Raw genomic sequence first — 27,987 nt, 5'->3', positions numbered from 1 at the left:
CACTCAGATAATAAAAATTACTGTGTTAGGACAATGATTGGAAGAGCTCCACCACATCAGAGCTCGCCTTGCTTTCCCCTTGCTCCCAAAGCCAGCAGCCAGCCCAGCCATCACTGCATCCTCGCTGAGTGGAGCCAGAGTCCTGTGGGTCAGACCAAAGGATGGCCCACGCTGGTGTTAGCTGGGATCCTGATCCAGCTGAGGCTGGGAGCTCAGAAGAAATTGTTCTTCTTCAGGCTGAGGGTCTCCACCTCCTTCATGAAGCGCAGGCACAGCTCCTCCTGCCATGGCAGAGCCACGCACTGCACGGCCACGGGCATCCCCACACTGCCACGAAAAGCCTGCGGCACAGAGAGAGGGACAGGGCTTGGGGATGCCCAGGGCAAGGGATGGGGGAGCTCCACGCTGCCCCTGGAGAAGCTGGCACCACTCACCTTGGGCAGGGTGCGGTCCCACCAGTCCCGGTAGTATCCCTTGTAGCCCTTCAGCTGCTCCTCGTCCTCATCCGTCACCAGCGTGACAGGGACAACGCCAGCAGGGAAGTCCAGGGCATTGTAGAGCATGGTGTAGCTGACTGCCACTGGGGGAGAGGGGGAGCTTGCAGTGCCAGCCTGCACAGGGGCAGCCTTCACCCCTCTATGGGAGATTGCAGCTAACGGGGCACTTGCACTGGGATTTGGGACTCTTGCCCTGGGAAACGGGGCACTTGCACAGGCTGAGGGATGAAAATCAGCCCTTTGGCTCCCACTGCACCGAGGGGTTGTTCCAGGGGTACCCCATGGCTGGGCTGCAGCTGTCCCAAGAGCTGAGCTCTTCCTGCTGCTGGCCAGCCCCCAGGGATGTGAGGCGAGGAGGAATGCTCATGGATATTGGCACAGTGCCACAGCAGAGCCACTCCCCTACCTGAGAGCTTTGCAGGGTAGCCAATGCCAAGAGCTGGGCCCAGCATGGGACAGAGCATGACATCCAGGTTCAGCTTGTTCCACTGGGCAATGAACTGGTGCTGAAAGTCCTGGGGAGGAAATGTGCTGGTGGTCAGTGGGGTGGGTCCCACAGCTGCTGGCTGAGGCTCTTGGGCATCCAGCTGGGCTCTTGGCTCTTCTCTGGGAGCAGCCAACAGGCTACATCAGGCCTGATCCTGCTAAAATCCAGCAATGCTTTGCCGCCTGGACAATATTCCTCCCAGCTCGCTAAGCACCCTCTCCCTGGTGAACTGGAGGTGGGTAAAGACTGAGTGCACAGGCACATGGTGATTTGGAAAACCAGAATGGAAATAAAGGCAAGCCTGATGACCTACATTTTTATGTGCAGGTGTCAAAAATTCAGGTCTGATTTGGCATCATGAAGTTGCCTATATGTTGTCCTAATCTTTAAATGTGTTGAGAACTTGCACATCCAAGTGAGATCCATTGAGGAGTGATGTGTTCCCATCTTACATCACCAGAGACCCGATCATCTCCTAACCTTGGTGAGTGCTGAATCTGCCTCTTCCCAAAGAGAAATCAAACAAAAACTATTTAACCCCAAATTGTAATACTTTACCTCAATTTCTTGATGAAGATTCCAGACTTCATCCACTGTGCTGCAAAAGGAAACAAACACACTGAAAGGCATCCTTCCCTGTGCATACACCTTCTTTCTGCCTTATGGGGTCCCTACCTCTTGGCATGACAATGCATTAATCAGTGCTGAAGCCAACACCATATTTAATTCCCATAGGCTTCATCCTCTTCCTAAGCAAAAGGCTATGACCCTGTTCTCACTCCCAGCCTCAATTTATGAACAGTTTTCCAAATCCAGCAGGGTTATGGTGTTGACACAAATTGCTCTGTTTGCTCCCACCCTTGCATTTTCTGCCTTGCATTCTCTCAGACACAAGCAGCTGCAGCAGTATCAATAATGTAGCAAACACTGCTGCAAAACATTTCACACATTTACTCAGGCTCAGATTTACTCACTTTTCTTCCATACTTCTTAGGATACCTGCAAATCGAGGCACCTGAGCAGGAGAAAGCGAAAAAAAAAATTATATGCATCCCAGCTCTGTTCTCTGAGACAGCTTAGTCACAAATAGAAGCTGTTTCCTCAGGGTTCAGGCCAAACTTGTGGATTCTCTCCAGAGTGGGGAGAGAAGGAACAGAAATAGCATCACTCCAGGTTGGAGATGTGTCTGACCACAGCCAGATAACAATGCCCAGAGACTTCTTTATGAGAATGCCTTACTGCAATGAGAGCCAACGTACACAGTTGAGCTCACATACAGCTCAACTCTGTCTACACTAGAAAGAAATGGGCCTTACGAAAGGTTTGGAAATCCAGTAGAGCAGAGTTTTCAGCCAGCGTGGTGCCTTTGCCAGCCAGATGAACAGTGCAGAGCCGCCCTTCTCCAGCTCCCCTTTGCTGAAATGGACAGGGGGGTTAGCTGAGCAGTGCTAGGAAGCAATCACAGCACATCAGCTCTTCCCAGGCCAACCCCTCTGAACAGTGTACCCAAGTGACAAAAAGAGGTTTGCTCCATTCTGATTTGATTCTCACAGCATTTACAGGATATCAGCTCCCAGCCTCCCTCCAAGGATGGTAACAATCCCAAAGAGAATAAAGGTGCAGCTGAATCATGTGATGTTCACCCCCCCAGTGCCTACCAGTTACTACCCACATCCACCAGATCTGCTAGCTGTATCCCAAGTCCAGCCAGACCCTAGGGAGGATTTTTATAGACAGGCACCAATCCCACCAAACTATTCCAGGCCATACTTACAATTTCTTGACAAAGGACCTGCCTCCATCTGCAAACATTCCCCTGACACAGTAGTTAAAGACCACGTGGTCCACATTTGTGAGTTCAAAGGGCACCAGCTGGAAGGACAACAGAGGAGGGTATCAGTGGCACAGGCACTTCTTTGGGAGAGGCCATTGTAAAGGGCTGAGCTGGGCTGAGCATTTCCTGATAAGCCCACAGGAAAACCTCCATCCTTCCCTGAAAACAATGTTTTCCCTTTGAGCAACAACTGCTGAGTCAAAAGACACAGGATGGGCTTGTCCCCCTGTCCAGGCAGCCCCAAGGCCCCTACCGTGTGGCCAGCCTCCTCCAGGAGCTGCTTGGTCTCACGGACGGCACGTCTCATGGCCGGGCTGGGCATGGTGAAGAAATCAGTCTCATAGTAGCCTATGCGGAGGGGTTTTGTGCTGGAATACACCTGCAGGAGAGGGAAATGCTGGCTGGAATGGTGCCACTGGAGCCAGCAGCACATCCACACCACGGGGTGAGTCTGGAAAGCAGCACCTGGCTTTGCCCAGGTGCCCACCCATGGGTCAGGTGTTTTCAGCTGCAGCTGTCCCCAGAGATCTCTGGCCCCTGGAGGCTCTGTACCTCTTCGTTGAAGGGGAGGGGTGGCACGGTGCTGTCCAGGCTGAACATGTCCTCGCACAGCAGCGCCCGCATGCACAGCGCCAGGCTCTCCACGTCTTTTGCCATTGGTCCCACTGCTGCAGCCACTGAAGGGAGCACAAGAGAGATTCACGGCTCAGGGTCTTTCAAGGGCACGTTCTGCAAAACCAGGACCCCTTGGCACTGTTTTCTCTTAATCTAGTGTTGGCAACAGTTCCTCTTTAAGAATTTGGGCAGGGGATGCTGTTCTGGGTTACAATGTAAAGATGTGCCCAAAAGTATGTGTTTTATTACCATCTGTTGAAACCAGGTGGAGCAGTGATCCTTATCTTCATGAAAGATATCCTCTGCTAATGGGACAGTTGTTAAATAACAGGTGGGGCAGTGTTCTTTTCCACAACCTATTCTTCCTCCAGGAAGATATCTGTTATTAATGGGCCATTGAGTCCTACTGCATGACTCATAAAATTACATCATCATACATTGCGAAATGCTCCAGCCAGGGGGAGGAGCCAAACATTTCCTACTTAGATAAAAACTGAGATTTGGAACACCAAGGCAGCCCTTATCCACTGGTTTCCGGAGGACAAGAGCTACCAGACCTTTCTACAGGATTACTACTTCAATAAGACCACTTCATCTGGACTGCTACCACCACCCTAACTAGCGGGGTGTCAGGTTGTATTCTGACTCTGTCAGTGGTTTTCTTTTGTACTATTGCATATATTTTTTTTTTCTCTTTTTGCTTTCAAACCAGCACAGATACCCACAAGTGTCTTCCCACCCACCGGTCCATCATTAAGGACCAGAGTTACTATCCATTAATATGCACCCTGACATCTCCATTTCAGGACTTAAAAAACAAACAACAAAAAGCTTTGTCAGTTATGACACAAGGAAAACATCAGACACTCCCTTTGACTGGTAATCCCACCCTCACAAAGCAGTGACAGATAGCCACACCCTGTAGGTAACAGGTTATATTGTGGTTTATGCTACACAAACAGCTCCTCTCAGCTCATGTAAAAAAACAAAAACCAAAAAAACAAAAAAAACCACCACAGTATGGGGGCATCTCTCTGAAAAAATCCCTGAAAGGGAACCTGCTTCTCTCTAAAGGTGATGGATAAAGTCCCCCATAACCAGCTGAGGGTCCTTCTCACCCCTGCCCTGCTGCTGGGGGACAGACATCAACTCCTACCTGCCTTCTGCCCAACGATTCCAGCCATTACTCCTCTTTTGCTGTAAAGAAAAGAGACACACAAAATACAGCAGCTGAGTAGTTTTCGTTGAAGGGAAAGGCTTTAAGCAAGAGTATTAATTAAAACTGTAGATGTGAAAGTCAGCTGAAGGAAAGGCCAAGAAAAAGCTCAAGAGACACAGTCTAGGTCTGAGTGATTTAGGCCGTGTCAGTCAGGAAGAACCTTCCCCTTAGCATGCAGATGAAGAGGTGTCCCCACCTCCATTCTGGGGGAACCCATGCTTCCCTCCATACAGGCCTCAGATATTGCCCAGGCAGGAGGGATAAAGGAGCTCTTCCCAGCTCCTCCTGAGTTTCCTTTGCCCACAGGAGCATCCCAGCACAGTGGTTGGTAGAGTGGGTGTCACACAGAGACATCACTGCATTTCTCACAGTACCTGAGCCTGTTCCCTGTGGGTTTGATTGCACAGATCCCACAGAAGGCAGCAGGAAAACGTAGGCTCCCTCCTACATCTGTCCCAATGCCCAGGATGGACCCACCACCTCCTATAAGTGCTCCTTCTCCACCAGAGGAGCCTCCTGGGCTTCTGGTGAACAGCAGAGGGTTGCGGGTCTGACCAAAGATTAAGTTGTTGCAGTCATAGCTGAAAAGAGAGAGAGAGAGATATTGCAAATGAGAATTCAGGTATCTGCTGCTGTGGAGCCCAGTCACTACTAAAAGACCTTGAGAAGGCAAGCAGGTAATTCACTAGTTGTTACACTGACATCATTTACAGTGGTCATGAAGACCACGAGCCTTTTCCTGGTGGTCCCAGGACCTGAATTCACTGACAGCTTATTTCACTGCCATTAAACCTATCCCAGAGAGAACCTCTGGCACAAAGACATCAACCCTCCTGGAAAGCTCCTGTTCAGGTAGCCAAGTGCCACAGGTCACCCAAAGCTGAGTCCCTGCTTGAGCACAGGCCAAGTGCCAACTGCACAAATATGACACTGGACTTTACACCAGAAAATGGTGTAAAATCTGAAAGTGGGGCAACCTCTTTGTGTGGCTTTTTGGAACTGTGATCAGTCATTGCCAAATCACCTTAAGGAAGGCATAGGGCTTGCGCAATAGTCACCCACAGAGGAGCTTTGCCAGAGCTCACTTGGCAGGATGAAAAGACATTTAGAAGGGTGGCTGTACAGCAGAGCCCACCTGAGCTCACCACATATCAATGACACCAAGAGTTGTCTTGCCAGATAGAGCAGGAGGTTTGGGGGCAGAATAATTTAAGGCCATTAGCTTAACTAGCTTCCCCTCCCATGAATATGTGTTTGCACTTTACAGTTAATAGGAGCATCTCTGAGAGGTTAACTAAAAAAAAACATAAAAACAGTTTCTCTCCTCTCCTCCTCCTCTTCTGCTTCTTTATTTCATGTGGAACTAGAGATCATTTTTATCCTCAGTGTAAACATGTTTACTTTTTAAAGTGAAATGTATAGACACAAAGAATGGAGACCAGGTGTTACATAAAAAGAAGTGAGAAATGAGAATGAGACCAGATAGAAACCCTCAGCTGAGAGGAGGAAGAGAGCACTGCTGCTATGCTGCTGAGGGAACAGAGCACCCACCTACCTGATGAGGGACTGGGGAACATTGGTTTTGACAAATGGAATTGCCCCCTGTCTCTTGAGCACCTGCACCACCACGCTGTCCTCTGCTGCAGGTTTATGGAGGTGTTTTATGAACCCCAACGTGGAATCATGACCCTGAGAACAGACGACAATGAGATTTTCAGATGGAGGACTGCAATTCTCCTTGCCCCTATACTTTTATCTACACATTTAAGTGCATACATGCACCTCCAGTAGCCCAGCCATCACACACACTTCAAAGGTGTGTCTATGGCAGATCTGAGCACACTTCTCTGTTGGCTCCCAAAGCCCCTTTCCTGTCCAGGCAGCCCATTCCACAGGAGCCATGACAAAGTCAAGCCAGGTGCTGAGGTCTAAGCTCCCCCCTCCCAAACTTTAACTCACAGGGATTTCGGGATACATGGGGAATTGTGCTGGTGGTACCTGGCAGTCGATGGAGTCTTTGATGCTGACAGGCACTCCATAGAGCAGACCTTGCTTCTCCATCAGCTTCACTTTGCGGAGCTGGCTCTCGCTTTCCTGCAGAAACTCCGTGATGCAGTTGGTTTCTGTGGCAATTTGGAGGGCCTTGGGGAAAGCAGGACAAGGCCACAGGTGAGCCACAGCCCATGGTGCTGCACAATGACCTCTGTTCTGCAAAGGACACCTGCCTCTTCCCCCTTTTCCTCCTCCTCATCTGCACAGTTGGTATCAGGGCCTTCCTGCTACTTTTCAAGCCAAAGTCTAAAATGGACACAGCAGAGCCAAAGTGCCAGCTTGTGTGTGATGAAGGGAGGCACTCAGCTCAGATGAATACCACAGACTGTTCTCTTGTTTGAGCTTCTGGAGTGGCATAAATGATAGTCCCAAAGAGGGAACCCAGGAAGGGACCAGAACACTAGGGCAAAAGTAGAGAATGAACACGAACACTGACTTTTTGAGGTTTAGCAAACCATTTGGAGATGGAGGGGAGACAACAGCAGCACTCTGCAACTTCCCTATAGGTATACCTGCCCTAGGGATGTGTGGGCTCTCCCAGGGAGGCATGGGCTCTGCAGATGTTGCTTGCTGCTCCTTTTTCCTCCAAACCACGCTGAGAGCTATGGCAGCCAGATGCCATAACCACTCACAGAAGGACCCACCACTGGTTAGTGAGCAGTGACAGCTCTGCAGCATTCGAGGCAGGTTTGAACCTTGTGTTCTATTCCTCCCCAAAAAAGCCAGCCCCCACGGTGGGTGAGATGCTGCCCTGCCACCCTTGCTCCTCACCTTGCCCACATAGGCATAGAAGACGTGGTCTGGAGGCAGGGAGCCATCTCGGAGTTTCTTGGAGAGCTCCGGCAAAGGCAGAGAGAGGATGGAGACCGGCTTCACAGAAGGATGCTAAGGGAAAGGTTGAACAAGCAATATCACAATTATACTTCAGCTGATAGGTTCCTCCTTTCTCCTTGGTCCCCTCTGTAACTCACCCCAAAAATATCTGCCATTTAGTCACTGAAGGTGATATCTGCCTCACGACCACATCTGGCTCTATCTGACACCTGTGAGCACGGTGTGAAACCCTCAGGGCCAGTACTAGCCCCAGCTTTCTCAGCCTTTCTTCCTGTTCAGACCAGTCTCACCAAGCACCTACTAATTAAAATAAAGCCTTTCACAGCCTTGTTCAGGCAGATCATGGCCAGGCCTGGGGGAACAGCTTAGTGCAATGCTCTTGCTGAACTACAGTAGGAGTTGGCATCATGTTTATAGAATTTTTTCCATCAAGGAATGAACCAGGAGCCAGCTATTCTCCTAGCACCCTAAGATATTTTTGCACAGAGAAGTGCAAAAACCAGGGAGCCCCTGGGCTGGTAATTTTTGGGTCAGCAGAGGTTTCTTCACCACCTACCAAACATCACGAAAAATGTATTAAACATCACTGGACTCTGAACTTGAGCAGCTTTGCTCCAGCCCGACGCCGGGCTGCCCGCAGGAACCGCGGGGCACCATCGCATCCCTGCCTGCAGCTGCGGCTGCACTTTGGCCTCTGCCGATAACACATCGCATGTCGCCTCTTCCTGCTGCCTCCTCAGCCAGCCTCAGCCTCCCACCACAGCGACGGGGAGCTTTCACACAGGGATTTCCCCCTCCTCGCCGTGACTGTAACTGGGATAACGGGTTACCTCCCGCTGCCCCACACAGCGCTTCCTCCCCATCCCTGTGACAGCGCCGATCGCCGCGATGCTGGCGGGTACACACACACACTGACTTAGAAAGGGAAAATAACAACACTAAATCCCCGTGGGTCCATATAAAGAACCTGACAGGCGGGCTGTCCCCGGCCATGGGGCCCAGGTGAGGAGCTCCTTGCGGGGATGCAGCGGGCTGCCGGCGCTCACCTGCTCCCGAAAGCGCTGCGCCGCCGCCTCCATCCGCACCAGGCTGCGCTCCTGCCGCTCCTGCGCCGCCGCCACCTTCCTCCAGAGCGCCCGGCGCCGCCGCCATCGCAGCAGAAGCAGCAGCAGCGCCGAGCCGCCCAGCAGGGCTGGCAGCGGCACCCGCATGGCGAGGCTGCGGCACCGGTACCGGCACCGGTACCGGCACTGGCGGCAGCGGCACCGAGCCGCCCGCACCGCGCTCCGCCCCGCCCGGCCGGCCAAGGGCACCCGCCCGTGGGGAGAGCGAGCCAAAACCTGGGCGGGATTCCGAGCCGGACAGGGATTTAACCGGTTTGCTGCCGTGCGGGCAGGGAGGGGGAGGTTCGGGAGGAGGAAAAGCTGCTGGAGGACAGCTCGCCCCTCCCTGTGCTGGGTGGTCTCTGTCTGATAAGGTTTATTGGTTTTTCCGTTCGCTCAGGGAAGTTCTGGTCTCTCCGTCGTTTTTCAGCCCCTCTGGGAACAGTGATGGCTTGGTGGACGAAGGCAGCACAGAGGGGAGTCCCAAAGGTACCCGACTGTTCTGCGTTTCCTGGAGCCAAGCGGCTGTGTGGGAAAAAGAAACAATAAGTGCCGCAGGCTGTGCCCAGCGGAGTTCACTTGTCGCTGGCAGAGCATGGGTTGTGCAAAGTGCCGCGGCTTCTAAGAGCGGTATCTGGCATCCCTGCTTTCTGCAGCCTTGCACTCCGTGGTGAGGGAAACTCCAAAATAATTTCTTCATCACCAGCCCCACAATGTCTGTCTTTAAAAAAAAAAAAAAACTGCCCACGACTTCCAAAAGTCTGTCAGAAAATATTTCAAGCTATCTAGTTTAGATACTGCCCCTAGGGTTGTGAAAAACCTGTTGGGAAGAATCGGGGGTGTTTTCTCACCTCCCAGCAGGATAAGGCACCCTGGGCAGATGCTGAGCCAGAAACTGTGGTGGAGCTAGATGCACCCAGACTCGATTTTCCTGGTATTATTGCTCAGACCACTGGCTTTATTTCTTTCAGTGTTCAGGATCTCAGGGCTCCTCTGGCAGCCACTCCTGCCAGAGCCTGGCACCCTTGGAGGGAGCTGCTGTGCTGTGCATCCACAATGTCCTGGGGTGTGCTGGACGCACTCCCTGTCCTGGGCTCTTTGCTGGAAGGGTACTGAAGCCTCGAAAGTACTCTGTCCTCATGAACTTCATGGCCTTCTTGCTCTGAGGACATGCAGCTGCCCATTATCTCCCGCGTCAAGGAAATCACATGCAAGAACAGCGGTTTTCCCAGCAGTTTCTTTTTCTTTAACTTCTTTTTTTCCTTCCCCCTCCCTGCCCTTTTTCAGACCATGGGGCTCAGAGGGTTATAAGATTGCAAACTGCCAAGGGCATTACAGTCGGCTCAGGAGAGAGGGGTGGGTTGGCAGGAGAGCCCTTCCCATGAGTCAGGAAGATGTAATCAGCTCAAGGCTGCAGAGCACAGGATGTCTGTGATCCTTATCTCCCCTTTCCCTCTTTCTCACCCTAGAGTCTCCAGGCTCCTGCACCGATCTCACCCCATGGCAGCACAATGCCAAAATGGGACTATTCCCTTGCAGGCTGTAAAACCATGTGCACTGAGGTCTTTCAATATGAGAACAAGAAAGGTGGGGAACTTTGGAGAAACAGAAGTTGAAACTACTTCTTGTGGAAGACAAAATTACTTCTCCAGCCTTCTTCTCTCTAATTTAAATCCTGCTTGAAGTCTCTCATGCAGGAACAATTTTCGACTTCTGCAGGTCAGTTTGTGAAAGGGAAGAAAACAAAACAAAAGAGTTATGCCTGGAGCACCTGTGCCTCCAGGAGCTGCTGCAGGAGACTCTCCTCCCCTTTCCTGGAGAAATATGTGGGGGGTGAATAAGTGGGGTTGAAGCATCAGTCAGGACAGTGGTAAGGCTTGGGTCTCTGCTGAGGTCAGCCAGGTCCAGGAGGATGACTCAGGGCATGGGAAATCCCAAAACACAGCAGGTCTGTGCTGTGACCCAGCTGCCAGCAGAGATGGGCCAGTGGATGGCACAGGGCAGAGGACAGGGAGCTCCAGCATACACAGGTGGTGGCAATGCCCTGCCCAGGACAATGTGCCTGGGACTGGCTAAGTGAGGTGAAATGGATCTGGTTCTGTTCCCCATGGCCTGGGGTGATGGCCAGCTGCTGGCTCGTGGGCCAAGTGACACCCTGATGTCCCTTTGGGGCACTGGTGTCTCCTTACAGTACCTTTCTGCTGTTGTGTCCATAGGGCTGCCCATATGCTACTGCAAATGGGGCTTGGAGTGCTGGAATTGAGGACTGGTCCTACTCTTACTCCTCCTCCACTGCCTGGCAGGGCTGGAGCCTGTGGCTAAGGGAGGACCAAAGGATCTGCTGGATCTGGGAAGCTTCTTTCCTTATTGCTCATATACCTCCTTGTGTCCACAGAGCTGTGACTTGCAGTTACCAAAGGAGGGGCACAAAATTGTCATCTTCTTCAATCACACATGGTCAGCCAGACTGGCTGGGGCTGAAGGACCAGCTAGTTCCTGTTCACCTGACACCAGAGCTGTGCCAAGAGCCAAGAGCATGGCAAACACACAGTGGTGTTTTCCTTAGCACTGTCTCCTGGCATCCGGATGCTGTGGCTCCTTAAGCCAGAGGTTAGGTTGGAGTGACTAATAGCTGTGTCTCACTCAGATATTTCTTGTGTGAAGCAATCAGATTCTGGCACTCCCAGCATTCTGGAGCAGGGAGATCCATGGTTTATCTATGTGCTGTAGGGAAGCAGCATCTCCTGTTGGCCTCCCACAGCTGATTTAATTTACTCCTCTTATTTCCAAGGAGGAAATAAGAAATTGTTTGCTATTCACCCAGGAATTTTACACTTTTGTTTCTCCATTTCACTCTGCTGCTTTTAGACTGTTTCCCAGAAATTAACAACCTGCTCCTGCCTCCAATTGCCAGTCACCTGCTTCCTGGGATCTGGCTCTCTGGAAGAAGATCCAAACTACATTTACAACAGCCAGCAGGCCTTCTTGCTTCATTTCTCCTCTCTTTGTAGGTTCCTGACTCTCTAGTGGAATTAATCAACATGATCTGCAAGAAGGTGAAGCAGCTCCACTCAGAGCTGGAATTTAAGGTTGTTCAGCAGCTTGGGCAAGAGCAGTGCCACGTGGAAGTATTTTCTTTTGTCCCTGCAAGAAAACTGCATGTTTCAACCAAGTTGCTCACTCAGTGATGCTTTTATTGTTCACTTTTTAGTCACTTCAGCCTCAAAAAGGTACTTGTCCTCCTCACTGCCTGTGCCCCAGAGCTCTGTCAGTGTGAGAGCTGGTTGCTCCCAAATCTGCTTCAAGCTGGAGTGAGTGAGCTACCATAATCAGTTTGAGCACATGGTTCGTTGCCAGCTTCGTGGACTCTGTTCTGAAGCAGATTAGGAAGTAATCACACGTTTTCTTCACCAGCAGAGTGGAGGAGGAGCTGTCCTAGGAGAGGACCATGACTTGCAAGTGCAACTTGCATTTTTACAAAGTCTCTTGCTCCTTGTGTACGTAGCAGCTGTTGCATGGTAGCTTGAAGGAAAAGCTGAAGAATCATAATAGAGGGGTCCCTAGGGTGGAAGGGACCCCCTGGGAGATCCCTGTTACTGCTGAAGGCACCTTAAGCAACAGCCTCTGAAAAGCTCCTTTCTATATAAATAAGGGAGTAGGGACTTATTTCTATCAGTGTCTGTGTTACAGGAATCTGAGGCCAAACAGCTTTGCATTAAAAAATAAATACGAAAAAAAAGGAAGACTTTTAAGTGGGTAAAATTACTCCTGTAGTTGTTTTACACAGCTCAATGAAGATAATTTTATTGGCAATCATGAGTGATTACAGTATTATCTGCCATCAAAAAAGTTATTTTTTGAACGCTAAAGGAATTAATGATACATAAAACTGTGCTTAGATTGAGTGCATTCATCAGCAGAAATGCCTCGTGCTGGCACTGCTGCACTGTAATTACTCTGTCTGCTCGGAGGAGGAGAGCAGGAGATGGGGGTGTTGTGTGTATTGCCACACATTTACATACACTTACACACTGAGCAGCTCGGGCAGGGAAGAGCAGAGCCAGGGCAAAAAAGCTGGTGAGCAGGGGGGCAAGTTTCACACATCCTTTTTCTTTATCATGCATTACAGAGTGAAGAATGGGGGTAATCTCTGTTTAAAACTTGATAGGGCAAAGCCAGTATGGAAAAAGATGATTAAATGCTCCTCAGAATATCAAGGGATGAGTCCTGTCTTTGTAGGATGCTGCTTCATGGTGTGATCAGTTGATAAAATCAGTCCTGGGGTCCTAGGCACTCACTGCTCAGCCCTGAGAGACTGATGGTGATGGTGGGAAGGGTAGAGGTGTTGTCCCCAAAGGACATTTGCTCATGCCATGTGCTTTGGGACAGCCCAGTGTGCTGCTGTTTTTGGGGCTGGGAGCATGGGCACGTCTCAGCAGAGGTGGGGTGAAGAAATGCAGAAGAAATTCTCCCCAGCTTGTTCCCCACCCTGTGGCCCTTCAAGGGAGATGATACTGTGGAGAATGTCTGCAGGAAAAGGTGTTGCAGGGACTGTGGGCAATGCGTGTCGAGCAGCATGAAGCTTTCCATGGCTTTGGAAGGGTTTTTAAAAGAAGTGTGATGGTTCCAGCCCCTTTACAAAGCCCAGGCAGTGAGGGACCCATGCTCTGCTCAAGCAGGGAACATAAAACCTTCCGTGATCTCCATCTCCTTGTGCACAGCTGCCTTCCGAGCCCAACCTTGAGCTAAATGAAAAGAGGGCGAAGAGCGTTTGCAGCGCAGGTGGAACACCAGGTGAGCATTGCTTGGAGCACCCAGGAGAAATCGCTGCTGGATGATTTGGCCTTTCGGGTGCAGCCACCAGAGAGCAGGATTGAGCTGCTGGCCTGGCAGGAATCTCGCGGAGGTTTCTGCACCCTAAACCCTGTGTTAACGTGCTCTGAACTTGGAGTACTGCAGGAAGCAGAAAGCTCTTTTCGGGCTATTTGGATGATGAGGCATCCCGAGCTTTTGTGGGGAGCAGCCCTTTGATTTCAGGTGGGTTTAAATGCTCTTATAAAGTGCTGGGAGTTCTGCTGTTGATCCATTGGGACCACGTTGTTTTTGCATCCCAGCAGAATGTGATCCTGCAAATTGTCAGCTTTGCTGCTGCCAGGATTTGTTGCCGTGGCCAGGATCATGCCTCAGGTCTGGCAGGCTGCCTGCCCTTTCGAGGAGAGCCACCGAATCTTTTGGGTTGGAAAGGACCTCTGGTGTCACTGACTCCAAGCCTTAACCCAGCACAGCCGAGCACACCACTAAACCACGTCCCTAAGTGCCACATCTGCACAGCTCTTAAGTATCTTCAGTTTTTGTGACATAGCCACTTCCCTGGGCAGCCTGTTCCAGTGCTTGGCACCGGAATGAATTGAATGAGCAAGGGCATCTCCACCCTCTCATTGCAGAGAAGGGGAAACACTTGATATTATTTACATTTGAAGCCCCATGGCCCAAGTTTTGAGGCTAACAGGGGCTGGTCCAAGTTTAAACCTGACTGTCTTCCCCAAAATTTATGTTATTCTGTAGTGTGGAGTGTGGATTCAAATGGGGTCCTGAGCCATAGCAGGGTCCTAAGTCCTGAATGACTGGGCTGAATCCAAACCTCCTTGGCCACTGCCGTTGTAGGTTTGCTTGCCTGGCAAAAAAAGTACACACACACCGAGGCTTCCTTTTTTGTTGTTTTTTCCTTTTCCTCTTCCTTTTCTTTTTTAAATTTCCCTGTTCCTGCTTCTCTTTCTCTTTCTCTCTCTTCTCTCTTTCCTTTTCGAGATCCCTACTTTCGAGATCCCTACTTTACAGCCAGGAGAGGGAGACAGCCAGCCAGTTACAGCACAGCCCAAATTTCCATCTCTCCCTATTCGCACTGGGATGGAAGCTAACACACTTTAGATATACACACTGACTTTCCCAGGGGGAAGGTTTCATCTGTGCAGCCCCCCCACCCTGACCCTCTATTTACATTTACACGAGCAAGGTAGGCATTGGGCAGGAGGGGAAACTGAGGCACAGGGCAGGAGCTGGAGGGATGTGGTCAGTGGCATTTTTGTGATGACCTCCTGGGCCCTATTGAAAGTTGGAATTGCTCTGTGTTGATCAGTGAAAACATCCCTGTGGTCTGAGGTGTGTCCTCAGGTGGTCTGTGGGGTCCATTTGAGCATCACCACAGATGTCACCTCTGCAGGGACACACAGTGCACAGCAGGAGTGCAGCCCCTGCCCCATCTGTGCTGAGTGTCTCTGCAGGGTCTGTACAACCAGCAGCTGGTCCCAGGTTCACACCCCTGATGGAGCAGTGGTGGGACCCCCGTGCCAAGCTGGTTTTGGTGAGTTCATCCCATCACCATGGAGGCTCGAGGGGCAGAGATGTGCACGGGCAGTGGTGACTCCTGCCATCTGTGTCATCTTCCCAGAGCCATTGGAAAGCTCTGGGCATCATGGCCCGTGCTCACAGCAAACACCTCAATGCCTTGATCAGTCCCTCCCATTGCCTGCATCTTCCCTTCCCCTCTCATCCCTCCCGGTCCAGCACCACCAAAGGACTGGTAAGATCACCCCTGTGCTGAAAATAAATAAATAAATAAATAGATAACCAAATAAAAATGCTGACGTGGAGAAGTCAATCAGCTTTGTGTGGCCTTGTAATATCTCATTTTATCCGCGCCACGCTTTATTAAATTCTCATAAACCTGTCAATGAGGACAGATACCATTTCAGTTTACCCCATTAGTTCTACACAATGACATCGGGGGAGAGAAAGATGGGGAGGTGGTGGGGAGGCACTCGGCGTGGAGAAAAGAGGAATGAATTTAAAGAAAGAAAAAAAAAAGAGAAAACCAGAGCCAAAACTCGCCTTCACGACATTAATGTAATAACATCAGGTCTCGGGGAAAGTAATTGAATTAAGGGGCTTTTGTTAATGGTTTTAAGATTTGGAAATGTAAATAATAGGTAGGAATCTTTAGTGGGACTCTAGTTTAGGTAACTGCATCCCTGAGAATAAGAAATGCTTTGCTGTTAAATGTGATGTCAGATAGTTTTGTTACTCCTCCAGTTTCATGCCTGCAAAGCATATTTTGCAGTTTTAAAGCCGGGTGTGTTTATCATCTTTCCTTTCTAACTTCAGACGGAGCTTAATTCAGGAGTATTTGCATGAACCCTTCTTAGCCAGTCCCTATCAGTTATTTGCACCGCCAGGAATAAAGTATTATTTCTCCCGAGCTGCTTTGGAGAACTTCCTGACTGCAGGGTCGCTCTGCTCCGAAGCCTCCTGTCTATTTACATGTTCATTAAAGGCAGCAGCAGCGCTGCTCTCTGCAGCAGGGCCAGACTCAGCTCCTGGAGTAAAGTGCTGGCAGCAGTGAGGTTACGCCAGGCTTAGGCCAGTGGGGATGGAGAATCCAGCCGACAGGTAGGATGAGCTGGGCGATTTAGAAATGACTTTCATGGGAACTCGTTCTGCTTAAAATATTATTGGATTTTCATTTAGGAACCTATCAAAGTGCAAGAATAAAGTCTGAGCTGCCTAACCCACATAGGTCTAAACAAACAGTCCTGCCTTCTGCTCTGGGATCTGTCGGCTCACGGATTGGAAAAGGTCCTTCGGTAAGGCATGGGCTGAGTCTCAGGGAAACCTACTGTGCCAGGCAGAATAGGGGGCTTTGCATTTATTCAGGCTGAAAATCTTCCCCTTTGCAGGATGAAGGCTCTCCCTGGTCTGTGCCACAGGGATGTTCCATCCCCACTTGTCCCCTTAGCTCTGCCTGCAGCTCTGTGGGCAGTAGCAGCACAGGGTGGAAAAAGTTCTCCCATGGCTTTTGCTCCAGTCCCACAGCAGCTGGGCAGCTCTGCATGCAGCAGAGAACTCTGACCTGTCCTTTGGGGACCTCCCTTCTGGCTTCACCTGTGATCTGCAGTGATCTCTACTTGTCATGGCTTCAGCTCTGCTTCTGTTGCTGGGGAGCTTTCCTTGTAGGTGCCAGCTGCTTCCCATCCAGTGGGATCTCAGGACCCACACACCCTCAAACACCTCATAAGCCTTCTCCCATCACCTTCCCCAGCCTTTCCCTGTCACCTTCATAAGCCTCTCCCCATCACCTTTACAGGCTTATCTGGAAAGAGCCTAAATGTCCCAAGTCCAAGCCAAACCTGACCCAGCTCATGTGGGCAAAGGAGAGAGTTGCCAGTTATTAATGCAGAAATAGAGGGTTCAAGCAAGCAACACATTTTCTTCAGGGTGTTTCTTTAGTAGGTCGTTTGCAAAAAACAAAACAAAACAAAAAAATAACCAAAACCAAAAACCCACCAAACAACAACAACAAACCAACAAAAAGAAGGAAGAAAAGAATACTTCAGTCTTCCTGGAGAATTTGATGATATTTCTTACTACTGTCCATTTGCCATATTGCTGTAAAGGGGAGCTGGGTTAGAAAAGAAGGATTTGTTTCTTCCCTTATGGGAAAATAAAATAATAATAAGAGGAATATTGCAATTAAACAAATTAAACCATTCCTTCACTACTCTCCCTGTATTAGAAAAGAGAACCAAATCACCCTATTAATGATCAAATTCTCAAAACCAGCCAGCCCCTGACTTAGCAACATCCCTCTGACAATCCCTTTTTTTCTGACCATACCACTGTGGCATAGGGAGAGGCAGCTGCAGGCTGGGCTCCTGCCCTGGGCTCTCCTGAGGATGCTCTGGCTGCGTGCAAGGTGCTGGGGTGGGATCAGTGGATTTCTCTTCTCTACAAACAAGTGGAACTCTGCCTCCCTGCCTAGAAATGGGACAGTTTGTGGCTCTGCTTTGCAGGTTGAGGTGCTCAGCAATGCAGCAAGATAACAGCTGGAAGGAGATTTATGCAGCCCTATAGACAGGGAAGGACTTTTCCACCTGGAGAGCTATTAAATAGTTTGCCATGGTAAGACCCAGGCGATGCTATTTTGTGCAGATAAAAAGCAGGTTGTTTTTCATTAGCTGCAAAAGGCTGTTGGTGATGGCAAAGCTTGCCACCAGGTCTGTAGCTCGACACAACATGAGCAGATAGGAACAATATCATAAAAATAACTGAAATCCACTGAGGGCTCTGTTGAGCTGCCTTTGTAAAGTGCATCAGGTGAAGCAAAAAGGAGTGGGATAACCCTGGGATTCAAGAAGTGGTGCATACACATTGAACAGGAGATGTGAGCATGCCAGAACCACTCCAGTCTGCTGGAACTGCATGTGGATGGGAGCCTGGCCCTAGCTGCAGCATTTTGTCCAATCAAGACTGAATTGAAATTTTTCTGGTGGGACTGTCCTGGTACTCTCTTCCCTGACAAAGTCCCTGCTGAGCCAGGAGCCTGTTAGAAGCAGCCAAGGAAAGAACAGCCCTGCAAGCCAAAGAAATCAGACTCCAGATGATTTACATGGAGCATGAGGGGCACCAGAAGGGCAGCCAGCCCAGAAAATGAGATTATAAACTATCATCCCCTGTTACACGCTGGGACGCGACTGCAGGGTGGCCCTCTGGCATCATTCGGGGAGGCAGCCGTGGTCTGGTGCTGAAAGCAGAAGCCTTTTGTCTTGTCAGATTGGAAAAGCCCACATCCTGAGGAGTGTCTGAGAATGTATGCAGTCCTGCCTTCCCTCCTGCAGCCTTTTCCTGACCTGTGTGCAGTGCCTGACACCTTCAGAGGCCACGAGAACATCCTAACTGCTCACTGCCACATTTGCTGTCACCATGGCATGGTCTGGAGAGGTTTGTGAAGAGGCAGGCTGGTAGACTGAGATGGTGGAAGAGAAGAAGCCCTTCCTCCAGGTGCCTAGGTCTACAGAGAGCAGTACTTGAGGTGGACCCACTCCTGATTCAAACTTGCTGCTATGGGGCAGGTGGTACCTGCAGGGCATCACCTGAAGTAGTTTAAACATTGACTTTGTGGGGAAAGGAGAGGTGAAAGGAGCCTGGAAAGGGGACACAGGAGCCCTAATGTGGATGCAGCAAGCTCCTTAAACTGAATGAGGGTTCAAGCTGGGTCAGTGTTGCACCTGAGCCAAGAAAATGCAAAATATTCCATCTGCTGATGCAAGTGTGAAACCTGCTGGTAGAGGCTCAGGTTTAATGATCTTCACCTCTGCGATGTGAACCCACAGGAGGGGAAAAGCAGCACAAAAAGGAGTCCTCAGAAGAGGCAGAGCCCAGTGTTTTATAGAGCTGGCATGGATGTGGTTAATAAGATAATCTCCGGACCCACCAACACAAAGAGAAAGTGAGTTTTCTGATCCATAAAGGATCAGTCTGCAGGAAGCCCCATCAGACTCCTCAGCGTGAAATTACACCACAGCAGGAGGGTACAGTCCTGCTACTGTACAACATTAGAGAGATGAATTAGGACTTGACATTCATGTGCTTAATATGCCTATTCCTGGAATTATCCCACAAGCCCAGTCACTGGCAAGGACTCACGGTCACTGGGTCTAGGAAGGTATTTAGGCTTGCTCATTTGCTCACTTCCAGAGCCAGGCTATCAGGCTTCCCCATCTAATCTCTGCTCATCAGGAGCAGGGGGAGCACAGCCCAGCTCTTCTATTGCACAGCAATCTGGTTTAGGGAATAACCACCAGGTGCACCCTTGTTTCTCGAATAAATCACAGCGATCCTCTGGACTGGTGAGTGTGGAACGAGGGGAAAAAAAGACATAAAAGCATGACTTGGTCTTCAAGAAGCTGAGAAAAGGGGAAAGAGCCAGCCCCAAAAGTATGTGTCTTGCATAGTTGCTGCTAACAAAAATAAATATTTACTGGAAAGGGAAGTCTCAGCAGGTCTGTATTAGGAATTATTCAGACTGGGTTTGCCTCTCCAGTGTTAAACTGGTTGGAGGTGTGCCTTGGACAAACATGGGCACTCTGAGCTCCTTTACCAAATGGGCTTTGTCAAGAAGCCAGAGTATTTCCAAGCCCCAGGTCTGGGCTGTGTGAAAATTCCTGCCTGTTTGAACTCCAAGCCAGAACAGAGTGCTTTTGGTTTGTTTTCTATCCATGAAATATTTTGTTGGGAACAAAATTTTAGGGGGAGGGGGAGAATCTACTCCAAATTCTGGAAGAAATAAAAAGAAAAATGTTGGCTACAAGGCCGAATAGTTTTTGAACTGATCATTTTCCAAGAAAAAATCCAAATTTTTGTTTTCAGAGAGTAGCTGTCCTGCAGGAAATTCCTGATTTCATGGACATGCCGCACTTCTGGCAAGTGCACTTGTGATCAAACTGATTGAAAAGCCATTTAATTGGAACTGTTTTCAGCATGCAGAATGAGCTAAAACTTGGCAAAGCTAATGGGGAGAAGCATGGACAGACCTATAAGAAATAAATGAGAAGCAGAATCCTCCCAGGAGCTGCTTTTGCAATGGTTTGTCATGGGGAATGGGCAAGAGCCTCCCCAGCATGAGAACATCCTTGTGGCTGTGATCACATTGTGTGGCATGTGGGCACTTTGCAGCTCACAAATCCTGTTCCTCCAGCTCTCCTCTTTAACTGTGTGCCCTGGGAAAGAGGAGCAGGAATATGGTGGGGTCATGGCACTCATCTGGAAGTGGTGCTCAGGCTGAACATGCAGGATCAGTCCTGAGCCTGGCCATACAGAAACATCTCTTGTTCTGGCCAGAAACAGGGAATGCCCAGATTTATAACCTGTTTCCTCCAGCACTTTGAATATGGACACTTTCCTGCTTGCCCTGCTTGAGGAGGGATAAAGCAGAGAGGTGATGAGACAAATTCAAGGAAATTGAGTGAATTGGGACTCCAAAACACAAAGCTGCTGTACCAATATGGGGACAGCATCACCATGCCCCTTGACTGGGTCCTTCTTCTCTCTGTTAACACCATGGTAACCTATGGGGGTGAAGATGAGGATTTCCATGGGCTCTTTTTCCCTTAAGCACAGATTTTGTGGGAATATTAAATCTAAATCAGAGCTAACATTGTCATGGGTGAAATCAAATAACCATGCATATACCCAGATATCTTTACTCTTTTCCATGTGATGGAATTTCTGGATCTGGGCTCCTACACCCTGACACCAAGCCAGGCATGGATATGATTCCTGGACATGTAGAGAAGACTCTGGTGAATGCAGCTGCCATCAAACAAACAGCACATGGAAGTCAAGGCTGAGGTGGAGGGATAACCCATCCCCGTGGACAGGATGAGCTTCACCCTGTTGTTTCCTCTGCCTAGTGGCACCATCTCAGTGAGTGCTATGTAGCCACCACCCCATCTCCCAATCTTCAACAAACTAGTTCTCAAGTCCAAATAAACACTTCTGGGATGCCTTGTGTGCAAGGAGCCTTGAACACTGAAAACCACACAATGTTTTGGTTGTTCTGTCGTCCACACAAGCCAAACACAAAGTATTCCCAAACCCATTCTGTTGATTTAAAATAAATCCAAGGAAAACATCCCTAAGTAAACCAATGTGTGGAGGCTAATGGAGCCCTTCCCACCTGAATGATAAATTCCCATTCTCCGAGAGAGTGACAATTTTTTTTAGCATTGTTTGGCTTTTGTCTCCTGTGAAGTCAGAAGTCTCCCACTGAGGGTTGGGTTTCATGTCTGGGTCACAGTTTCTACTGAAAGGAATTTTCATTACGGTCTTGGAAACACTTAAGCCTCCCTGTGCAACTGATCTATCTGAGCTTTTCATATCCATCAGGACCATGGATGCCATCAGCAATCAGGGGTGAAATCTCAAGCAACCCGAGAAGGAGATGTGAGCCTTAAGATGAGACAGGATCTCATAGTGAGATTAACATGGGCTAAGGGGGTGATTAACCACAGTAATTATTTGCTGAAGGTGAAGTAGGGGGTACCTCCTTGTTGGCAGAATATAGACTGGAGGATGGATTCCCTGTTTCAGTTCACTGAGGCTTGTGATGTGCAGAGTGACAGACTAGATTATGAAGCTGAAACAGAGGTTTGGGGACCAATCTAGCAATAGCAGAGTCCTCAGGCCACACAAAGTGTGTGAAGTAAATAACTATTCCCAACGTATCAGATGACATGGGAGAGAGAGAGCATCCCAGGGAGAGAGGAGACCTAGGAAATGCTAACAGGGCAGAAAGCCCTGGATGTATTCTGATCAGCAAAATTCAAGGATTGTATTCTATGCCTGGATCTTGCCCTGTTCTTTGAGACCATAGTAAAGGGGCTAGTCCCTGCCCTTTAACAGACCTTTATGTAGTTACAGCACCCATGTATCTGAAACTCCCTTTGCTTTCTCTTTCCAGGTTACGTAACATCAATAATATTAATTTTTCTTTATGGATCCTGTTTTCCAGTTATTCTCATTATTTTTCTCTGGACTCTCTCCAGCTAATACATATCTTTTTTGAACTGGTTCTCAAAACCAGACATGTTTTTCCCATCTCAGGTTTAACCAGAGATGAGCAGAAAGAAGATGCATTCCCATATCCTGTGGGCTCTCTCAGGGTTGTCCATGGTTGTAAAAGTACCTCGAGGGTGTTGTATGGCTTTAATAAAGCAGTTGCACCAAAAATCTGTGACAGGGGTTGTCTAGGCTGGAAATGGAACACTCTTTTGTGACTTTTTCTTTCTGTTTGAATGTGATGGAAATGAGGAATGTGTCTCCTCCCACCCACCTCCGCCCCCAACTTTCTTTGCAAAGGTGAGATGCCAAAACCACAAAATGAGTTATAAGAAAGTAAAATAACTATTGTAAGGTGGACGTCTTCATCACTCTCCTATATTTAAAGGTTTTCTGCATCAAATAAAACAGGTTTTGACATAGAATTGCAAGAGGAAAGAGCTGAAAGGACTCCACCACTGCTCCTCCCCTGTTAACTGGAGATGATTCATCACAGTCCAGGTAGGCCCTTGAGATCTGGAGTAAATCTGACAAGCTGAGAATCTACAGCATCAGTAAATGTACAAGGATATTCAGCCTCCTTTGACAAACAGGAAAACCAGAACCAAGAATGTGAAGCTTTTTTTCCAAACCACATGTAATGGGGCAGCAGAGACAGCAGTAGCAAGCCAGGCATCTCTGCCCTGCTCAAGGTCAAGGCTGTCCTGTTTCCTAACAGAAAGCTAATCCTTTAGTGTGGGTGGTGGGAGCTCTATTTTTAGGTCTCTCCATTCTTTTATAGCTCTTCAGATTTTTACCTCCTGGAAATTGCTACAGCCTCATAGTGCTCGTCTTGAAACAGCCTTTTTTTTTTTTTTTCTATGAAACCTCTTTTTAAACATTTGGGATCTGAGGAGCACGCTTGGGTGGGGTTAGGGCACCTCTGAGCAATTCAAACCCACCTCCTGCCTGGAGCCAGGCTGTTGCCAGCTCCAGGTCAAGGCTGTGTTTACCCACGTTCACAGCTGCTAGCAAGGGCTGGGAAGAAAGTGCTGGTGGAGTTTGTGTGAACATATCTGTGGACTAGGGCCAGCAGGAAGGAAAGACCCAAGGGGAGTTTGTAAGGGGATGCTTTTGCAGTGCTGGGAAGAAGTTAGCCATCTCAATTTTCTGCACTCTCTTTAACAACCTGATTTTTTTGTGCCCTGTTGTAAGTCAGTTCCCTTTGAATCAGTGTTTGCAGCAGTAACTTGGGTTAGAAGGGGTCTTTGGAGGACGTCTGATCCACGTGTCACCTCAGCCATGGGAAGCAGCACATGAATTTGGGGGTGGTAGGAGCTCATCCTTCTTTACCAACTGCACAGTAAGCAGAGAGCAGAGCCCTGATATCTGGAGGACTGAAGTGAGACAGGATGGAAAGACTGACACTATCCTCAAAATCCCACCTTTTCCTTAGTCCTGGAGGTTACACATCAGAGGAGACCCACAGTTTTGTGACACATATGAATGGCTTCCCATGGGCTCACAGGAAAGCTCCTTCCAAGCTGGTGTTGGCAAGCTGCTGGAAGCTCTGTAGGGCAGACCATGGGACTGTGTCTCTGAGAGCTGAAGGCTCCTGCACCTGATGGGAATTACTGGGAGCTCCCAAATGATGTTCAATCATTTAGTTTCTACAACAGACTTCTCATATGCTGCTGGGCAAATCCATTGGTTCTCCCCATTTCTGCTTCCTACCAGGAAAATGTCCCCTCCTTCTCCCACCTCCATCCTCTCTGTTTAGGTCATGCCCCTCTTTGGGGAAGGGGTGTTTTTTTACACACAGTGGCTGTGTACAGAGCTCTGCATGACCAGGCTCCCTTACTCCCAAGGGGAAAAAAAAAGCCTCAAACAGGATAAAAAAAAAAAAAAAAAAAAATCCTAAAAATGGCACTCTGCTGAGCAGGTTTGGGGGGCTGCTCTGCAGACACTCAGCCTTGAGGAATGCAACCAGGGCGAAGGGACAGACAGCCCTCTCCACCAGCCCCCACCTGCCCCTCTTTCCCCCACTGTGTGAACCTACTGTAGATTTCTTGAATTTCCCTTTGATGTTTATCTCCCCCCAGTAATTCTCTTTGGGGGATTTGCTGGAGCGACGGTTGGAAGAATACAGCCGGGAATAGGGCGGCCGAAGGGCGAGAGAATGTTAGAAACAGGATTAAGATCATATTCTACAAGCGCTTGTCAGTCTCTGAATAGGGCTAAAGTTTCTTATTGGGCCAGGGTGCCAGAATGCCTTTGGATTCTTCTCCCCTCTTTCCCTCCCCTCCTCACAGGGCTTTCAGCCTGCTGGGGAAAGCACAATCCTGGTCCTGAATGGAGAGGTGGGATCTGGGGAGCATCGCCCCACGGCGCAGGAGCCGGGAGAGGGGGTCAGGGCATTGCTCGTGGGCAGCCTGGGAAAAATAACAAAAAATAAAAATAATAAAAAAAAAATAGCAGTGGTGATGCTGAATTCATGCTGAAATGGCTGGAGGATTTTTAGGTGCAAATCTCTATATTAAGATGAGAATATTCCCTTTTGAAAGTCCCAAGCTCGTTTTCTTGATTTTTTTTTCCTGGCATGAGATTTCATGGCTTTCACTGGGCATTTTAGTGGTTGGTTTTTTTTGGTTTCTTTTTCTCCTTTTCTTAAGGTGGAATTGGAATCCCAGTGGGAACTTAATTGGAAATATTTGGGGCTTGCTTCTGAACATTCCAGGTGATAGGAAACAGAAGTTCCAGAAAAGCAGAACAATTTTGAAATAAGGAGAGGGTGGGGGAGGAACCAGAAAGTGTATTTTGAAAACAAAAAGCGTGTTTTGAAAACCAAGAGGCAAAAATAGTTGCGAAAGAGAAAAAAATTTGGAAAGTTTGGAAGCTACTTTCATATAAAACAAAAATACAAACACACTGAGCTTTCCTGGGGAATGGAATCAGGTAGTATCAAATTCCCCTGTGTGCTCATTTCAGAAAGCTGAGGACATGCAGGCTTTTGATATTTTCCCTGGAAGATGCTTTTGTCTTTTTACAGTTTAGGACCTTGTGATAGAAAAGATTTTGAAGGGGTCAGTGTCCTCACTTTTCCCGACCTGAAACATGATGGATGGACCTGTGTGAGCCCTCTCAGATCTGTACATTTCAGTAGAAAAGCAGCATTTCTGGTAAAATATTCAGATTCATTTAGGAAAATCTGGGTTTCGTTTGCCTCTGTGGGTGTGGAATATTTTTCACTTGTTCTGCACAAAGCAAACAGAAACCTTGCCATTGCTCCTGGTTTATGTTGGAAAAGGAAGTCCTGCAGGTAATGTCATTTCTGGGCTGCTCAAAATATCTGGGGAAAGGAACAACTTCTATCTTTTTAACTTTCTGGATCATGACTACTTGTAGTTATTCTATAATGACAGTTTGTGTTTTTCAAACTATGTCAAGAGACCTGCTGATGAACGAGAACTTTGCAGAAGCTGTAAAAATCCAGCAAGAGGAAGTCGCTGCCCAGAATTTGCACTGTCTGGGGACTGAGGGTGTGAAAGCCAAAGGGGTTAAAATCCAGCTCCTGGAGACCTGTGAATATGAAAACATTTCTGGTTTTAAATGAGTTTTTCTCTTGTGGTTTACAGAAATTTGACAGTCAAGTACAGAAATCAAGTTGTCCTTTATCTACATGACAAAATCTCATTAATTATTTTAGAAACTCAGCAGTAACTTTCATTATGCTTGTGGCTGGCAGTACTATAAAACTTGAATGAAACAGAGACTGAGTGGCATTACCATGTTCAGAAGCAATGAGGTTCAGGAAAGTTAAATAGTCCACACAAAATGATGTAAAATAAATTAATACTTTTAAAATTCCTCTGTTTGTCATAGTCCTTAACAAATAATGCTTTCAAGTCAAATTACAAGGCAATATTCTTTCATTCTTATTGATTTCAATTGTAACTTTGCCTAAATAAAATATGCCCACTTTATTTTTGACTCTTTAAATCCATAATTTCTTGCAATTATTCCTAGACTTTGTCAGCTCACTCATTGCTGGAATCAGCCCATGTTGGGTGAGGGCAATCTACTTTCAAGCCTTAAGAGCTCCTGCCCCAAGAACCTGACAAACTGCTGCATTTTTGCACTTGAAACTTACATTTCCAAAACCCCTTGTTCCTTTAAAGTGCCAGAAAATGAACAACCAGTGCTCATCCATGGAGAATTGAAGGAGATGGGGTTTATGGGAGGAGAAGGGGTCATCACAAGGGCTCTTTGGGCAAAAGGTGCTCTGAGGTCCTTGTCCACAGGGGTCACTCACATGTTCCATCTCCCATTCTGCTCTGGCTCAGGGTTTTTTATATAACTCAAGGGTTTATACACAGAGAATAGATCAAGCCAGTTAAAGGCAGTGTTATTACCTTCCTCTCACAGCTGAGGAAATCAGAGTCCCCATCAAAGAAAAGTGAAGAAACTGCAGTAACTCCTTGAAGTGAGCCAGGGTGCAGGAATGCTCCTTCCTCAGCAAACTGCTGTCCAGAAATATTTCCAAGAGCTTCCCTCCTGTCTGCATTGCCTGTGGTTGTGATTGTGATTGTACCAACTTCTCCTGAATATCCACTTCTGAGTGCAAGTGGGAGATGTCAGGACCAGCTTTCTGAGGAATTTTCCAACTTTCAGAAACTTTTTCCAACTTCTGGAAGTCAGCTGAATGCAAAGCAGGGCTGGCCTTGGCAGTGTTTGGTTAATGGTTGGTCCAAGTGATCTTAGAGGCCTTTTCCAGCCTGAATGATTCTGTGATTCTGGATCTGGCTCCTTAATACTCATAATCACAGTTTTACAACAATTCCTCCCCCCTGGGCAGAGGGAGGACCATGTCCACTCCCCTGTGACTCAAGCAGGTAAAGCAATATCAAGTATTTCATAGAACACTTCATGATGTATGTAACCTGTTTGATCCTTTTAACTACCTTTTTTTTTTTTTTTTTTTAATCAAGCTCGAGACATCATGAAACAAGAAGTGGAAGAGGAGAAATCTTTTCAAGATACACTGGGACATGGATTGTTTTTCCAAATCCATAAAGAACAAGATCGGTATGAAATTTCCTTTTGCCTCATAAATTCTGATGCAACCGTGTGCCTTTAGCTCCTGCTTGTTTTGCCACTGCCAGCATGGTGCAAAGTGCTCTGCCCCCACCCCTCAGTGTCACCATGACACTCATCCAAGCAGAAACCCAAATACTGAGTTTCTTTCCCCACGATGCTGGCCCGGGCTGTGGCCATCTAGAGCCATTCTGAGCCTGTTGGGCTGGGTTGTGGCCACCAGCAGCAGCAAACATCTGGCCAGTGCTGGGTGACATTCAGGGGGACATCTGGGAGCTGTGAGGGGGACAGGAGGCTCTAAACACATGCTTAAACACGGTGCTTTTTGCCCAATAATCAGTAACATCGAGAGGGCGACATTAAACAAAATAATAAATTGTGTGCTGGCCCTCAAATTGGATCCCCTTTTTTTTTTAATTTGATTTTGCTAGGATTTATTCCATTTGACAAACCATGCTGTTTAGAATACAATAGTGGCATAATCACAGCCTAGGGCCCTCATTCTTCAAGATAATGGGATACTTATTCATCTAAGGCAGGTACAAGTCTGTCCTTGGCTTTCATTTTACAAGATTACTTGTATTTCTGTCTCATTTGCAATAGGTGATATCTGTCAGAAAGCAATTTTCACCCAATTTGGGGTTCTTAATATTTTCTCTTTAAGCTCCTTTGTTGTTGATTTTTTCCTCCCCCCGTGACTTGGCATGCATTTTGCAAGCAACCTATGGGCAAGCTATCTTTTATTTCCCCCCCTTTTAAACAAACAAACAAACAAATAAATAAATAAAGGGCATCCCTGGCCCTGTTTACACAGCTTGATAATTTATCAGTTAAGCGTGACAGCACAGGAATTTTTCAGTGTATGAGGCATCCTGACTAGT

General features: G+C 48.2%; 1 protein-coding gene across 1 annotated transcript; it reads right to left on the bottom strand.

The window, feature by feature from the left end:
• Nucleotides 1-3: 3 nt before the first annotated feature.
• FAAH (fatty acid amide hydrolase) lies at nt 4-9,161 on the bottom strand. The gene is made up of 15 exons (XM_014872201.2): nt 8,585-9,161; nt 7,476-7,589; nt 6,651-6,794; nt 6,208-6,341; nt 5,027-5,233; nt 4,590-4,630; nt 3,371-3,495; nt 3,072-3,197; nt 2,759-2,856; nt 2,301-2,400; nt 1,959-1,999; nt 1,543-1,582; nt 904-1,012; nt 435-580; nt 4-341 (listed from the first exon to the last, which is right to left on the bottom strand). The coding sequence occupies exons 1-15, from the start codon at nt 8,747-8,749 to the stop codon at nt 213-215; spliced, it is 1,719 nt and encodes a 572-aa protein (XP_014727687.2). The 5' UTR covers nt 8,750-9,161; the 3' UTR covers nt 4-212.
• Between the last annotated feature and the right edge of the window lie 18,826 nt (nt 9,162-27,987).

This window comes from Sturnus vulgaris, chromosome 9, assembly GCF_052056855.1.
Source record: "Sturnus vulgaris isolate bStuVul1 chromosome 9, bStuVul1.hap1, whole genome shotgun sequence".
NCBI lineage: Eukaryota > Metazoa > Chordata > Aves > Passeriformes > Sturnidae > Sturnus > Sturnus vulgaris.
This window is presented reverse-complemented; position numbering and strand designations above follow the sequence as displayed.